General features: G+C 43.8%; 1 protein-coding gene across 1 annotated transcript; it reads right to left on the bottom strand.

Annotated features, from left to right (window-relative positions):
• Positions 1 to 11,835: 11,835 nt before the first annotated feature.
• LOC141042103 (uncharacterized) lies at positions 11,836 to 15,151 on the bottom strand. Its single transcript, XM_073509643.1, has 2 exons — positions 13,452 to 15,151; positions 11,836 to 13,361 (listed from the first exon to the last, which is right to left on the bottom strand). Exons 1-2 carry the CDS (start codon positions 13,859 to 13,861, stop codon positions 13,034 to 13,036), a joined length of 738 nt encoding a protein of 245 aa, XP_073365744.1. The 5' UTR covers positions 13,862 to 15,151; the 3' UTR covers positions 11,836 to 13,033.
• Positions 15,152 to 15,713: the final 562 nt, after the last annotated feature.

The following is a 15,713-nucleotide window of genomic DNA, read 5'->3' as shown; positions in this document are numbered from 1 at the left end:
ATGAATCTTTCCAATAGACAAGTCTTGGATTGCTTCCGAGGGGTCTTTGTCTCCTACATCAATTGGCAATTGCTCTACTTGCGAGCCATTAGATTCATCAAACTTCACATCTACCGTCTCTTCAACCTTTCGGGTGAAATTGTTGTAGACACGGTAAGTGTGAGAGTTTGAGCCATAACCAAGTAGGAAACCTTCATGAGACTTAGGAGCAAATTTAGAATGACGATGCTTATCAAGAATTTAGCACTTTGAGCCGAATACTCGAAAGTATCCAACTTGGGGTTTGTTACCGGTGAGGAGCTCGTATGCCGTCTTGCCGAGTAGCTTGTGAAGATACAAGCGATTCGTTGCGTGACAAGCTGTCTCAACCGCTTTCGCCCAAAAGTGCTTTGGCGTCTTGTACTCATCAAGCATCATTCTCGCCATTTTGATGAGTGTCCGGTTCTTCCTCTCAACAACTCCATTTTGTTGAGGTGTGTACGTAGCCGAGAACTCATGTGAAATCCCTTCTTCGTTAAGAAAGGTGTCCACATTTGCGTTCTTGAACTCCGTTCCGTTGTCACTGCGAACCTTCTTGATCTTCACTTCAAATTGATTTTGGGCTTTCCTAGCGAAGTTTTTGAAGATCTTTTGGACCTGCAATTTATCATCGAGAAAGAACACCCACGTAAATCTTGAAAAATCATCAACTATAACTAGACCAAAAGAATTTCCACCGAGAATTTTGTAGGCATTGGGACCGAAAAGATCCATATGAAGTAGCTCGAGTGGCCTCCTTGTGGTCATGATGTTCTTCATGGGATGCCTTCCTCCAACCTGTTTACCTGCTTGACAAGCGCTGCAAAGTCTATCCTTATCAAATATGACATCGTTAACGCCAAGGATATGATTTCCTTTAATAAGCTTGTCAAGGTTTCGCATGCCAACATGACCTAATCGTCTATGCCATAACCAACCTTTAGAGGATTTAGCGATGAAGCAAGTTCTAGGTTGAGCCTTTTTAGTGAAATCAACAATGTAAAGATCACCTCTACGTATACCGATGAAGACCATTTTATGATAATCTCTACGAAACACTTGGCAATCTACTTCAGTAAATAGGACATTGAAACCGAAATCAGCAAATCTAGATACCGAAAGTAAATTGTACCCAAGAGATTCAACGAGCATGACATTTTGTATGGAGCTATCATGTGAGATGGCCACCTTACCGAGGCCAACTACCTTTCCCTTTGAGTTATCACCAAAGGTGACATACTTTCGAGGGCCGTCGTTTTCAGCAAGCTCACGGAACATATCCTTATCTCCGGTCATATGATCAGTACATCCACTATCAAGAACCCATTCCTTTCCTCCTGCCATATATCCCCGAAGATTTGCCATAAGACCAAAGTGTCTCATTGCATCATCAAGATCAAAGTCACTATCATCATCCTCATCATAGTATCCATGTTCAACATCGTCATGTGGTGGATCATTTCCTAGAGAGGTGATTCATTAGAGTGAGTTTAACAATGATCTTCTTTATGAATTTTAATAGCTTTAGAAATAATATCACTAATAATTCCAACATCTCCTTTGTCATGCATAAGGTTTGTAAGCTCAAATAAACAATCACCAAACATAGGATCATTGGAATTCATCTTACTCAAGGCAATAGACTTATGGAGAATTTCATCTAGATTTTTCAAGGAATAATTGGGAAAACGTTCCTCAAGAAATTTCCATATAGTGTAGGCACACTTAAGAGTAGGCAAACTTCCAATCAAGTTTCTAGGCAAGCCTCTAGTGATAAGATTAACAGTTCTAAGATTGCGAATCATGTCAATTGACACATCAAGGGTAGGATGCATAGGATCAACATGAGGTGCACAAGGACTAGCAATGTACTTGTTCAAATGATATTCATTGAAAATCACAAGCATCTCATTTTTCCACTCATGAAAATACTCTCCATCAAGTATAGGCACTCTATGTCTAAGACTCCCCAAAGTAGACTCATCCATCTTCCTCCAATGGTGTTTAAACCAAAGCAATGGAGACCAAAGCTCTGATACTAATTGAAAGGATCGAGAAGAGGTGTCTAGAGGGGGGGGGGTGATTAGACACTAAGTGAGAAAAGGTGCAGTTTTTTAATTTCTTTAAGTTGAAGTGGAGTTTTGGCACAAGTTTAACAATCACGACACATATCAAGCAAGCATGCAAAGAGTATATGAGCAGCGGAAAGTAAAGCATGCAACTTGCAAGAATGTAAAGGGATGGGATTGGAGTGTGCAAACGCAATTTGGAGACACGGAGATTTTTGAGCCGTGGTTCTGATCAATACAAAAAAATACACTTCCGTGATGATACGTGTTTGTCACAGTAGGTCGTGTTTTTTGTCATTCATGCACATCCATGACGATTTTATGACATAATCAAGATAGTCATACCTGTGCTGTCGTAGAAGTGTTCCATGACATTACCCAAATTATCATCACGGAAGTGTCCACTTCCATGACGATAAATCGCGCGTCACAGAAGTGCTTTCGTCAAGGGTGACCGACACGTGGCATCCACCGTAACAGAACCCCGTAAGCTATTGGGTCGGGTTTTGGATCCGATAACCCGTTAACAGCCCCGACCAATGGGGATTTTCCATGTGTAAAATCATCATTGGCTGGAGGAGACACATGTCAGGTCCGCGTTGGCACAGGTGTCACTCATCCAATGGGCGAGACGCGCCTATGATATGTTGACACGTGGACCGGCCCATCAAGTTTAAATGGACCGGCCCAACTAAAGGCCCACAAGATTTTGCGGACCATAATGGGCCGGCCCAGCTAAAGGCCCACGAGATTTTGCGGACCATAATGGGCTGGCCCAGCTAAAGGCCCACAAGATTTTGCGGGCCATAATGGGCCGGCTCAGGTAAAGGCCCACAAGATTTTTGTGTGCCATAATGGGCCGGCCCAGGTAAAGGCCCACAAAATTCTTGCGGATCATAATGGGCCGGCCCAGCTAAAGGCCCACGAGATTTCGCCGACATTAATGGGCCGGCCCAGGTAAAGGCCCACAAAATTCTTGCGGATCATAATGGCCCAGCTAAAGGCCCACGAGATTTCGCCGACATTAATGGGCCGGCCGAGCTGTAGGCCCACAAGATTTTGAGGACCCTAGTAGGCCGGCCCATTAACTGGCTGCCATGTTTTGGGCCAAATGCCGACCCATATTTGATCCGGTCCATTAATGGCTTGCCACGTTCCGGGCCTAATAATGGCCCATATGAGACCCGGTCCATTAAAAGCCTACCACGTTCTGGGCCAAATCATGGCCCAGATCAGGTCTGGCCCTTTAAGAGGCTTTGGGCTAAATTATGGCCCATATCAGATTCGGCCCGTCAACTGGACGCTATGCTTTTGGGCCCACTTGCTAAAGGCCCATTTAGTAATTCGGCCTGATATTAGTTTCGGCCTGTTAAGGGCCCGTTTAACATTTCGGCCCTATATTAATTCCGGCCTGTTAAAAGCCCGTCATATAGTTGGGCCTAACTACGGCCCGGTATGCATCCGGCCTGCTCGCAGCTGATATCTGATTGGGCCAAACAAGGACCGAGACAATTTTGGCCTATTAAAAGCCCGTGATTTGATTCGCACAATCATGGGCTGGGGTCCATTTCGGGCTGCTGCCAGCCCGTGAGCTGTTCGGCACGTTTCAGGCCCAACCTACTTCTCAGCCTCCTAAAAGCCCATTGAGTTTTCTTGCGAAAAGAGGGCCGGGGGTTACTCGGTCTATTAAAGGCCCGAATCTACTAGTGGGCCAGTTTACTTTTGGCCTTTTAACGGACCAAGATGACGGGGCCCATGATGCGGATCATACATCGTGATTGCATGACGGCCCGATTATGTACCATAATTTTAGGGTTTGGCCGGTTTACTGCGAAGACAGGATATATATACAGTAAAATAACTGCAGCATCGTGAATAAGAAAAAACCTAGACTATACAATAAAGAAATTACGGCATATTACATCCACTGGGCATCAAAGTTCGCCACTATGATAATAAAGCACAAGCAGACAGCAGGTTACATACAATGGGCATCAAAGATCGCCACCAGTGCAAATAAACACGCCGACAAAATAATATACAAAACCGACAGCACTTCAATAGAGTTCAAGAAAGGTTAGCCCTGCTGGCGAGCTGCAGCGCAAGCAGCTGAGCAAGATGATGAGACTGTGCTTGTTCAACACTTATATCTTCCTCACTCTGAAAGATAAACAAGCAGACAGATGACAGGTTTTGCACATAAAAGTATCAGTGCTGACAATTCATCACATTTCTTACTGACGAATAAAGTGACACATTTTAAAATTGCATTAACACAATATGGTATTGTTCAGGTCAAGACATGGCAGGAAATGACATTGTGAAGGAGTTGGCAGCTTCATGACACCACTGGATTACAGATCAAGAACTCATAAGTATCAATGGTTAGTGTGCTGTCAATTTATCCAATTTCAGATTTGCAAATAAAGTGACGGTTTAAATAATAGTAGAATGATATGACATTGTTCATAGTTAAGACATTGCAGAATATGACATTGTGCTGTAGTGGGTAGGTTCACCACACCACTGGATTACAGATGAAGAACAGAAGCATACATGAAGTGCAAAAGAAGATCACTTGCTCTGTATAGTTTAATTTACATGGTATGAAGAAGGAACTTGGTTGTACAACTGAAAACTTCAATTGAGAAGGACAAACTTTTGTTTATGAACTACATAATAAACTTTAAACATGCAATTTGATGCAAACACAAAAAAAAACAGCTGTTGCAGTCATGCCTAACCAAATATACACAACAAAGTTTGAAGGCTTGAGAAGGACAAACTTACATTACTGGTGAAGACAGGCTCTATAAAGCCCTTGTCCATGCTGATGGGGGGGGGGGCAATTCAAGAAGTTTACCACAGAATCTTCTTCATAAGAACTGCCTTTGTTCTACATTTTGTTAAGAGTAAATATAGATGTGATAATATACGAAAAATGGAGAATATTTAAGATAAGATGAAGAGTGATGCTACATAACCAAGTAGCTATAAATGTATGTGCAGCGATATAGGCAAAAGGCACATCCAAGAGCAATGCACAACTAAACTTCTTCAGTACGAACCTTATGGTAAGAGTAAATATAGATCTGATGTGTAGAAAATGGAGGGCAAAGGAAAATAAGCTGCAGAGTGATGGTACATGAACAACTACCTGTCAATATAAGTACACTAATAAAGGACAACATGTACTTACAAGAACAATGCAGAGCTAAAAAAATTCATTGGCGTTGGATATATTCTACACTAATGTAACCATTCATACAGATCAGATAATTTGGAGCGAACAATTGATAAGCAAGCTATCATGCATACTGCTATCACATAATGAACCAGGTATGTATGCAAGTACAGTGATATAGGACAACAGGTACTAACAAGAGCAAAGCAGCGGGCAGCATATTTGCGATATCCTGTCGTTCTTTTCAAACCGGAATTCTTCTTCGAGCAGATTTCCTGCAAAAAAGATCCATAAGGCACATGCGGAAAAGTAGAAGTTCAAATTGTCATGTGATTTCATAGACAGTACCTCATCCTGGGAACGAGACCAGTGCATAACAAGGTTTTTCCATTCAATGTCTTCTAAATTTAGCACAGGAGACTTCACCGGAAATTCGTTTATAGACTTGCCATCAAAGTGTGATTTCCTCAGGTAACACCGATACTGCTGCAATGCTTCCTTGAAAAGCACAAGCAAGCTTTGCTCGTCATGACTATCCAGATTGACCCTCGCCTAGTTACAACAATGTAATGTAAATCATTGATGTGTTCAATCAGCAGAAAACAGAAAAATAATAACCATGAATAATAGCACTTACACGTAAGTTGGACAGGAAGATGTGAAAATGGTGTTTGTCTTCACTATAATCTTCCCATGATGGGAATATATGCACATAGTCCCTAACAACATTGAAAGCATTGTCTTTTAAACTAGGAATAAATGATATGGGGTTCCAATCTACAGGAATTGGCCGTCTCTGCAGTTGGGATAGGTCTTCAGCCGATGGACTTGCTGTACTTTTTGCTGGAGTGGGATTTTTCTGTGGTACGGCTGGTGTTATGGCAAATGAAATTGGTATACCTTTTACTGGAGTGCAGGTCCTGTGTGGTGGGGCTAGTGGTGTGGCTAGTGAAGTATGTGTACAGTCTGCTGGAGTCGGTCCTACGTTTTGTGTCACTGGTTGTATAACCAATATAAGTGGAGCGCTGTCTGATTTCTCCGGCACCACCACGTTTTTCAAGGACTTTGTTGGTGCTCCTTTAGGTTCGGCAATCACCCTCTTCCTTTTTGATGTCTGATGCACAAGAACAACATTTGAGTGGAAAAACATGTTATGATGACAGATGGAATATGTATTGATAATGGATGGGCATGGCATCTCGAGTTATATGATGAGTAAACTAAGCAGATGGCGGTGCAACAAAGTAGAAGAAATGCAAGACAACATATGCAAGATACGTGCAATCAATTAAACCTTGCCAAATTAGAACAGGCACCTTGATGGGTGAACAGGACAGGCCATCTGCCTTTGACTCCTCGAGGTTAGAATAGTCATTAGGATGATATTCTGAACAAGAATCAACAGGTGGGGAGCGTATGAGTTTCATTGCATCCAAAATGGCACTCAATGCCTTGGTGCCAATTTTGTAAGTCATTGCAGTGTTCCACAATATTCTTCTGATGCTCAGATTCTGATATTCACTGTAATTGCGTATAATATCTGAGAACCAGCTCTCCTCAAGTGAAGGTGCGGTACTGTTAATATCAGTGTAACTCTCAAAGGCGACACAACTCCCCGCATTTCCTTTCTATTCTTATAGGATTCAAGTGGGCAGGTCACTACAAATCCTATTCCTATGTTTACAAAATCCTACGAATCAAAGAGGCTCAAAGTGTCCATCACAACCGACCGTATAGACCTCTACACTGCAAATGTCCCTGCTCATCTTCAGTACAAGGAACATACTGTACTACTATCATACTCCCTCCATTCCAAAATATAAGTCTTGGTAGAGATTTCCACTATGGATCACATACAGATGTATCCAGATACATTTTAGAGTGTAGATTCACTCATTTTGCTCCATATGTAGTCCATGGTGGAATCTATACAAAGACTTGTATTTAGGAACGGAGAGAGTACATATTAAAGAAGAACGGAAGAGGAACATGGTAAAGAAGAGCAAGCAGATTTTGGATAATAAAATGTTGGTTGCGCAGTGCCCACATATGATGAACCAGAGCGCATTAAGAATGCAACTCCCAGCTATCTCTCGACCATTTCAGGCGGTTGGATGAAGATCCTACGTCTCCTAACCCTTCTTCTTCCTCGTCTCTGATTCTTCCCATACAGAACACCGCACGGGCCGCCGGCCGAACCACTGGCCCCCACCACCTGTGTTCCTCCGCCACCCCCACCCCACCCCTGCCCCAACCCCCACCCGCGTCGAGTTTTCTTCGTTCGGAGACGCCCCACAACCACCAGAGCCCCTTCGTTCGCACCGGCGAACTCCAGCGAGCTCTGAAAAATTGACTGACCCAATTTTGAAATTTAGTCTACTGTGATTTAACTAGTGTGGAATATAAAAGGGGAAAACCATAAGCATTGGGAGTATAGTGTTGAGCGTGCCATGGCGGATCTGAAGGTGCAAACTGGACAAAGGCAACTTCGCAACCAAGACAAGAAATCAGAGTAAAGCAGTGGCGATCTATTTTCTTGCTGCGATAAATAAGTTGAGCAGATACGAAAGAGTACCGCCTCTGGTGCGGCACCGTGTATGCATCTGCTGAGAATTTGACGGTGCTGCGGTAGCGATGGCTGTCAGCGGTGTGGAACCAGATCTAGGAGGGTAGACGGTGGCGGCGGGGCGCGGTGGACGAGACGGTCGTAGGAGCGGCGCCGGCAAGGTGGACGACGGCGGGGATGAAGCGAGAGGACGGGATGTAAGGATCCCGGTCTGAAACCGTGGATGAGAGAGGTCGATCTCTTGTAATGGACGGCGGCGTCGGGGTATCAGCTCCGGCATGGTGGAGGAGGACGGCGGTGGATGGGGTGGCGGATGGCGGCGGACGGAGGAGGGTGGGGTGGAGAGGGTGTTTTGGTGCCCACGGAGTACGAATGGGGAAAAGGGAGGTAGAGAGGAAGGAGGAACCATGTATTCAGGGCGCGCTTGTCTCAAATGCGAGGAAATTTACAAACTTAGCCCCCGTTTCAAATTTCTACTACATCACATCAATATTAGTCGGTTGGGGATAGGATGGTAATCTCGCATACACCGAATATTTGCCGACGAGAGTTTGTTTTTGGTGCCCACCGTGTATGAATATGAATCGGGGAGGGAGTCGATTTCGGCCGAGGACACATTGTGTTTTGGCGCCCACCGTGTATGAATCCGGGTGAGAGGCGGTTACGTCACGTTTGGGTGAAATTACAAACCTACCCCTATCGAAACCTATAGAAATCCAGCAGATAGGCTTTGTGTGGCAGGGATAGGCAGTAGTAATTTCCATCTCGCAGATTTTGGTTTCGGGCGGTTACTGCGACTTTCCCCGCTTCGTTCAAATTTTGCAGAGTGCACGTTTACCGTGCCAACTCAATTCAAATCCTGTTTGTATTCTATTTTTTTCGGGCGGGATCCATTTTCAATTGGAATTACATTCTATATACATCATTTTTTATATGGGCTTATTCCATCTGTGCCCCCAATTCCTTAGTTGTGCTCAGTTTTCCCCACGCTTCTAACTTTTGCTCACTTTTCCCCACTCCCTTAGCTGAAACTCTCACAAATGTTCATAACAGACGTTTGCCGTCTTGGCCGTTAATTAACTTGTGGGGTCACGTTGGACTCTGTTGACTATGGCTGTGGCTTCGCTGGTTGGGCCATGTTTGTGTTCATAGGACGGGCCCATTAGTTTGTTGGTAATAAATTAAAAAGCCTGCTATCGATGGATGCAGCCTGCTATGCATGCCCGGCTTTGGCATCGATGTAGCCTGCTATGCATGCGAACACCGCCACGCACGCATCTAGTGACCTAGACCTAAACGCATGCATGCACGCCGACACGCACGCATCGATCCGTGCCACACGGTTGCCGGTGGATTCAGTCGCTCCGCAGCGTCGTTTCACGCATCGCAGGCATATGTGCTGGTGGCAGAAGGGGCAGGCTGCACGCACGCTCGCGTCCATATGTCGAGGCATCGGTTCACGCCGCACGGCTGCCGCTCGATTCAGTTGTGGGAGGCAGGCAGCCGCCAACGCAGAGCACGCAGAAGGGGGAGGCAGGCAGCCGCCAACGCAGAGCACACAAAGCATGCTCGCATCAATTCACGTTCACACATTGATGATCGCATCGGTTCACGCACGCACTGAGTCATGATCTACGCCGTTTGCGCGTGTACCCACTTCGTCTCCCCCGGCTATTTAAACTGCCCTTCATTGCCTCTTCTTCTACAAATCCATCTGCGCCTCCCACTTCTCTTCTTCCCCCCAAAGCCAAAGCCGTTCCACTCAGCGAAGCGTTCAAGATGCAGTACAACGGGCCGACGTTCCAAGAGCCGCCCACCGTGCCGGAACGGCGGTACCCCGCCAACGTCGTTGTCGAGGCATCGCTCCGCGTGTGGGCGTTCTCACGCTAGAGGGGTAGCACTGAGCTTGCACGGGGGTTCCTCCATGCGGGCTTCCACCACCTCCCGGCGGGCTCGCCGCCCATGTTCAACCTCGTGGAGCAGCGTCCCCACGCCAACGCTCCAGTGGTAGGGCTCGTCGTCCACTTCACCAACAGGTTTGATGCGTACTACCTGCTCGGCAAGGTGTATTGGTGTGGGTGCGAGTTCATCGCATTCACCACCTATAACATCTTCACCGACTTCGAGAGCGTCTTCCCCGCTCGCAACTGCATGCACAGCCTCCCATACTACCTCGGCGACAACGGCCTTGAGGAGGAGCAGTACTGAAGCCGGCGGCGAAGAAGACGGTGAAGCCGGCGGTTAAGGTGAAGACGACGGTGAAGACATGGCGATGTTGCCCTAGCTACCCTATCTACTATGTACTGTGAGTTTGCTGTGTGTGTTGCCCGACCTAGATACCCTATCTATGCATGTAAGGTTAATTATTATTATCTATCGGTGTCGTGTTATATGTAAGAACTTATGTTGCCTTAGCAACCCTATCTAAGTTAAGTTATGTGTGTTATATTAATGCTTTGTTATGTTTGTATTTTGTTTGTCCCAAGTTTAGACACGGCTAATTGGCGTGGGAAAAATTAACCAAACTAACTAAAAGTGATGTGTTTATAGATGCCTTCTAAAAATAAGAACATATTGTACATTTGTACACGGCTTTGGTTTGAGAGCTCTGTATTTTTTAGGTATTCCAAGAATACTTTGGTTTTCAGAAATATTGAAGTATCAAATACTTTGGGATGTTTGGCTTTAGTCAAAAGTGTAGTTTTATATACTTTAATATGTAGAAAACTACACTATGTTTGAAGTATATAAAAAAGAGGGTTGGACCTCTTTTTCCAATCATGAAGTATTGGTTCGCTAGGCATAATAATACTGCGGTTTGCAAATACTTTGATTCTAAAAAATGAAGGGACCCATAAAGGAAAGCCAAAAAATTCCTCAATGAGATAGAAGAGATTGGGCAATCAAATTAATGAAAAAAGCAATCAGAAACAAAAAAGAACAAAGCAATCGTTCCTAAACAATAAAAGAAACATCGCTTGTTTCCGGGCCTCATTTATCCTTTGTGGGCCTATTGCAGCTTGATTCTCTTTGGGCCTGCGAACTAGGTTTTTTTTCTAGCAGAACTGACGAACTCGAGGACAAAAGTTTGGCAAGTGCGAGAGTGAAGAGATGAACTTGATGTATATCCCTTGTGCTGCTCAAGTACTGCTTACTGTCATCTGACGAGCTAGGGTATGATCCAACACTCGAGGTTACTAGCTAACAAAATAATCCTATCACTGAACTGGTAGTTGTCTTCTGCCGAAACTGAAAGTGTCGAAACTTAACAGTAAACTGCATACATTCAGAGATTGACAGTGGCACTAAACAGAGTTGCATTTGAGATAAACAGACTTGGATTGCTAAACAGTGGCAACAACAGTAGACAAACATCTCTAACGAGAGATGGCCATCAAGTAAAAAATTCCTAGAGCAAGTATTCCTAAGGCTATCAGATTGGATTGCTTCTTCAACTCAATCAGCTGCTTGAAGTTCTTGTTCATCTTTTTCAATTCCATCTTCCGTTCGACAACTACCACCGTCGGGTATTCCGGATGCGCTGCTGCTGCCGGAGCGGCACTGTCATGGGGCAGATTGAACTCGCGGATTGCATTCCCCCTTGAATCCAGCAAGCCCAACCCTTGAAGCCTCTGGATGTAATCATCCATCCACTCGAAATGGTGGCATTTCTTCATGATTTGAAAACGAAATCATGTAACCTAAATCCAAATCTGACAGATTTTTTGAGAAATTAGAGATAAAGGATGCGAGGAAAACTCAGATCTAACCTGCCCCTCCGGCTTGCTCTCGCATTTGACAAACTCGTGCCCAAAGTTCCCATTCTTCTCCTCCTTCGAAGTCAACCACTTCAGTGGCGCAGTCCGTGGGCAGTTAGTGCATCGAGTCATCGGCACTGGACCATACACCGGCCACGTGGAACGGGGGGCTGACGAGGAGGTCGACATATCGCCCGAGAGGAAGAAACAGAGGAATTGCTTGAGAGGAAGAAGAACGAGAAGATGGGGAAAGAAACAGAGGAATTGCTCGATCTGCTCGATGCCTTTGTCTGTCAGATGGAGAAGAGGAGAAGGGGAAGCTATATTGACGATTTGCCACATTGTATTTTGCAATTTGAATATTTGAACCAACTCTTAACACTGACATGTGGTGGTCATGTGCGAAAAATACAATTTCATATGTAAAGTGGGGCAGATCGTAAAAGCCCGAGAAAAAATCGCAAAAATATAAAACCCACGTAGTTCGTTCGTTTATGAGACCTAGTTACCATAAAAAAATATAAACTCGGTATAGGGGCGTTTTTTGAAAAATCTTTTTTTGAAGTGATGTGTCGAAATCAAGTTCAAATGTTTTTAAAAATAAAAAAAATCAAAATGTTGTAATTCTTGCGCACATAGCCGTCATATGTGACAAGGTTATGAGAAAAAAATATAAACTTGGTGTAGGTCATTTTCATGAAAAAAGGCTTCACACAAATGAGCTATCACCTATGAACATGTTCAGAGTTCGTAGAATAGGGAGAGAGGGTTTAGGGTTTGAAAAAAAACAAAATAATTCAAAAAAAATCAGAAAAATCTCCATAGCTTCATTTTGGAGTGAATAAGAAGGATCTGAACTTACTTTTTCATTTTCATATCTAAAACGTGTTATTTGATGGTTTTGAATTAAAAGCATATTTTTTCAAAAAAATGTAGTAATATGAATATTAATCAATAAATAGTGAGACTTCGTTTTTACCCTATATATATGGAACAAGTGTTAATAAAAATATATATGCCTCATTTAGGCAAGGTAAAAAAAACTTGACTTCAAATAGGGCTGTTTACCCTAGCTTTCGAGCTCGTTTCTAGCACATTTCTCATTCGGACTGTTCACCTACGAATATTGGACTTCAAATGCTCGATCAAATACACCGCACAGAGCAATGAACCTCCAATGTTCAACTTCAACTTTGGCTCGAATCCAAATTTTGGCCCAAATTCAAATATTGATTTAAATTCAAATTTTGATGGAAATTTGAATTCTGACTCAAATAAGAAACCAAAGTAGAAGCAACATTATTACAACTCACAAGTTTTCACAGTAGCTCAAATCTACCAAGTTTTAAGATGCCAACATCTTAATACAAATCTACCAAGTTTTAAGCGATCGACTCGCCCTCAAATTGACAACACAAACATTTCCCAACAACTTAATTCAAATTTTCGACTTGCTCCTTGTGTTTGTAGCTGGCTTCACCGTCTTGCTCCTGGTTTCCCTAGTTGAGATGCTCTTTTCTTTCAGACTCTTGTTCCTTTTGATCTTGGGCTTTACTTGGGGTTTTCCCCGTGGAGGTGCTGATGGAGTAGTTCCACTCGCCGAGCACTTGACGACCATTTGACGGTCATCTATGGGTTCAGTAATCTTTAAAGGCACAATTGGAAAAATTACCCCCTCCTCTTCCTCTCTTATAGCTTCAAAACCATCAAAGGCCATGGTTTCAAAATCTTCTGCTTCTTCATCTCTTGGCCTTTTCTCCCTAGAGCTGGTAAATAAAATTATAAGCCATAGGCAAAAAAGAGAACAAATGCAAACAAAAGGGTAGCTGCATTCTACAAAGGGTGCAAACACATACCAAGATGCTTCATTTGCTGCTGCATTCTCCACTGCTTCATTTGCTGCTGCATTCTCCACTGCATCTTCAGTCTCCATTGCTGCTGCATTCTCCTCAGCATTGGTTGCTATCCATCTTTCCTCCTCTCCAAATGATGCATCCACTGCATTGGTACAAAGCCTAGCAATATGCCCCAGAACTCCACATTTTTTGCAAGCATGCTTCTTTGGTAGACGACCCTCCTCACCTGCTCTAATCCTCTGGTTCCTTGGTCTTCCTGGTGGTCTAGTAATGACAGGAGCGTGGAGTTTGAACCCTGGATCTACTATGTTCCATTGATCTTTCCCCAATAGTGCAGGCACATTGTCAGCATAAGCAGCCATAAATTTGGAAACAGAGAAATACTCAGCAATATTGATCAACTTCACCATCTGCACCCCCGATAACGGTCATCAGATGTAGGGCATGTATGCATGGCTTCCCACGGATCTGCCATTGCCTACAAGTACATTCTCTAGTACTTAGGTTCACAGGATACCTCCATACCCTATTTTTAGTGTCAGTATAGGTAACCTCTCCCTCATATGTACCAGATCGAATACATTTCATCTTCAGTCCTCTTGCCTTCAAGTGCAATGCCTTAATCAGTGATGGGAGCATTTGATGACCAACATATTGTGTTTCTGCAATTCTTTTGCGAAGAGCCATCTTTATCATGATCATTTGCCTCATCTTGTCAAATGCTTGCCACAACAAGAGCCCTTTCACTAACTTGAACTTTGAATTGAAGCATTCTGCAAGGTTACAGGTCACATAATCTACTTTGCAGATTTCGTTGAATTTGCTTCTTGACCACACCTTACCATGATGTGCATCCATGTACTCCTTCACAAGAGGATTTTGAGCATACAACACTCTCAAATGGTGTTCATGCTTCCTTTTGCTGCATGTGTATGATGCTGGCCATAAGTTCTCATCATAAACTTTACCTTTGAACTTCTTTTTGAAATTATGCGCTAGGTGTCGCATACATTCCCTATGCTCCCTCCAGGGAATACAATTTCCACTGCACTCTCTAAACCCTTGCAAGCATCTGTGTGTATAGCTAAACCTGGGGGTGTGCCTATAATGTTGTGTAACTACTGCAGAAACCAGACCCAACTTTCCTCAGACTCTGCCTCCACCACACCAAATGCAACTGGGAATAGCCTGTTGTGTCCATCAACTGCAGAAGCTGCTACTAGCTGTCCTCTCCATCTTCCAGTCAAATGTGTAGCATCTACAGCCAAATAGGGCCTGCAACCATCTAGAAACCCCTGCCAGCAAGCCTTGAAACAAACAAAAGCCCTTCTGAAGCACTCCTTCTGAAATGACTTCCCTTTTATTTTGAATGGAACTGTATGCTTGTCAATCTCTACAACACTCCCTGGACTTGCCATCTCCACTTCAGCTTTGAAAGTGTAAAGCAGCTGAAAACTGTCATTCCATTGACCATTAATTCTGTCAAGAGCCTTTTCCCTAGCATTGAAAATTCTCATGTAAGGAATTTCTATCTTGTACTTCTCAAAAAGCTTCCCATGGAGTGCTGTTGGACCAAGTCCAGGTTCTTCTCTCAGCCAATCCAATATAGCATCTGCCACCCACCTAGTTTTTGCTAGCTTGGTTTTGGCCTTCCCCCCTCCCCCTCCAGGTGGACATGTGTGCTTGTGTGGGTTTTTCTTTATCTGAAACAAAATAAAAAGGGTAAAAACAGTTAAGACCTTACTCAACGATCTGAAACTAAATTACTAACTGAACTTGGATTACCTGAATATATTTGCTCTTTCTCATACGAGATGCATGCAACTTCCACCTACACCTAGGATATGGACAAAAAACTGTGAACCTTGCTGGCTCACTCCTTTTAATCTTATAGGTGTTTTCAGATATAATGCACCATGTTGTCACTGCATTCCGACAGTCCACCATTGATTGGAAAATGGTACCTACACTAAGCTCAGGTTTTTCCCTGTTCCTCTCAATTGTTGGCATGTCATCACCATCGTATTCATCTTCAATTAAGCTGTCCATGTTCTCCACCTTCTCTTCATCGTCACTGTCATCAAACCTAGCTTGGCTGATGGGCTCCTCCATATATTCGTCATCCACTGCTTGCTGACTGGCTACATCGACCAGTTCAAGAAACATCATCTCGTTTTCATCATCATTTGTAGGCACAACCTCGTCAGGTTCTGCATCTTCTTCTACACCAACTGCAGAAGGTACACGAGAAGCAGCAGCTGA

Source organism: Aegilops tauschii, chromosome 2, assembly GCF_002575655.3.
Source record: "Aegilops tauschii subsp. strangulata cultivar AL8/78 chromosome 2, Aet v6.0, whole genome shotgun sequence".
NCBI lineage: Eukaryota > Viridiplantae > Streptophyta > Magnoliopsida > Poales > Poaceae > Aegilops > Aegilops tauschii.
The sequence above is the reverse complement of the archived record's forward strand: the minus strand, read 5'-3'. Positions and strand labels throughout refer to the sequence as shown.

Excerpts from the sequence above, each read along its gene's own strand:
- LOC141042103 (XM_073509643.1), bottom strand. The coding sequence starts at position 13,861 with ATGGTGAAGTTGATCAATATTGCTGAGTATTTCTCTGTTTCCAAATTT. Across the intron at positions 13,362-13,451 it reads GCAGCAAATGAAGCATCTTG|CTCTAGGGAGAAAAGGCCAA; the intron begins GTATGTGTTTGC and ends TTTATTTACCAG.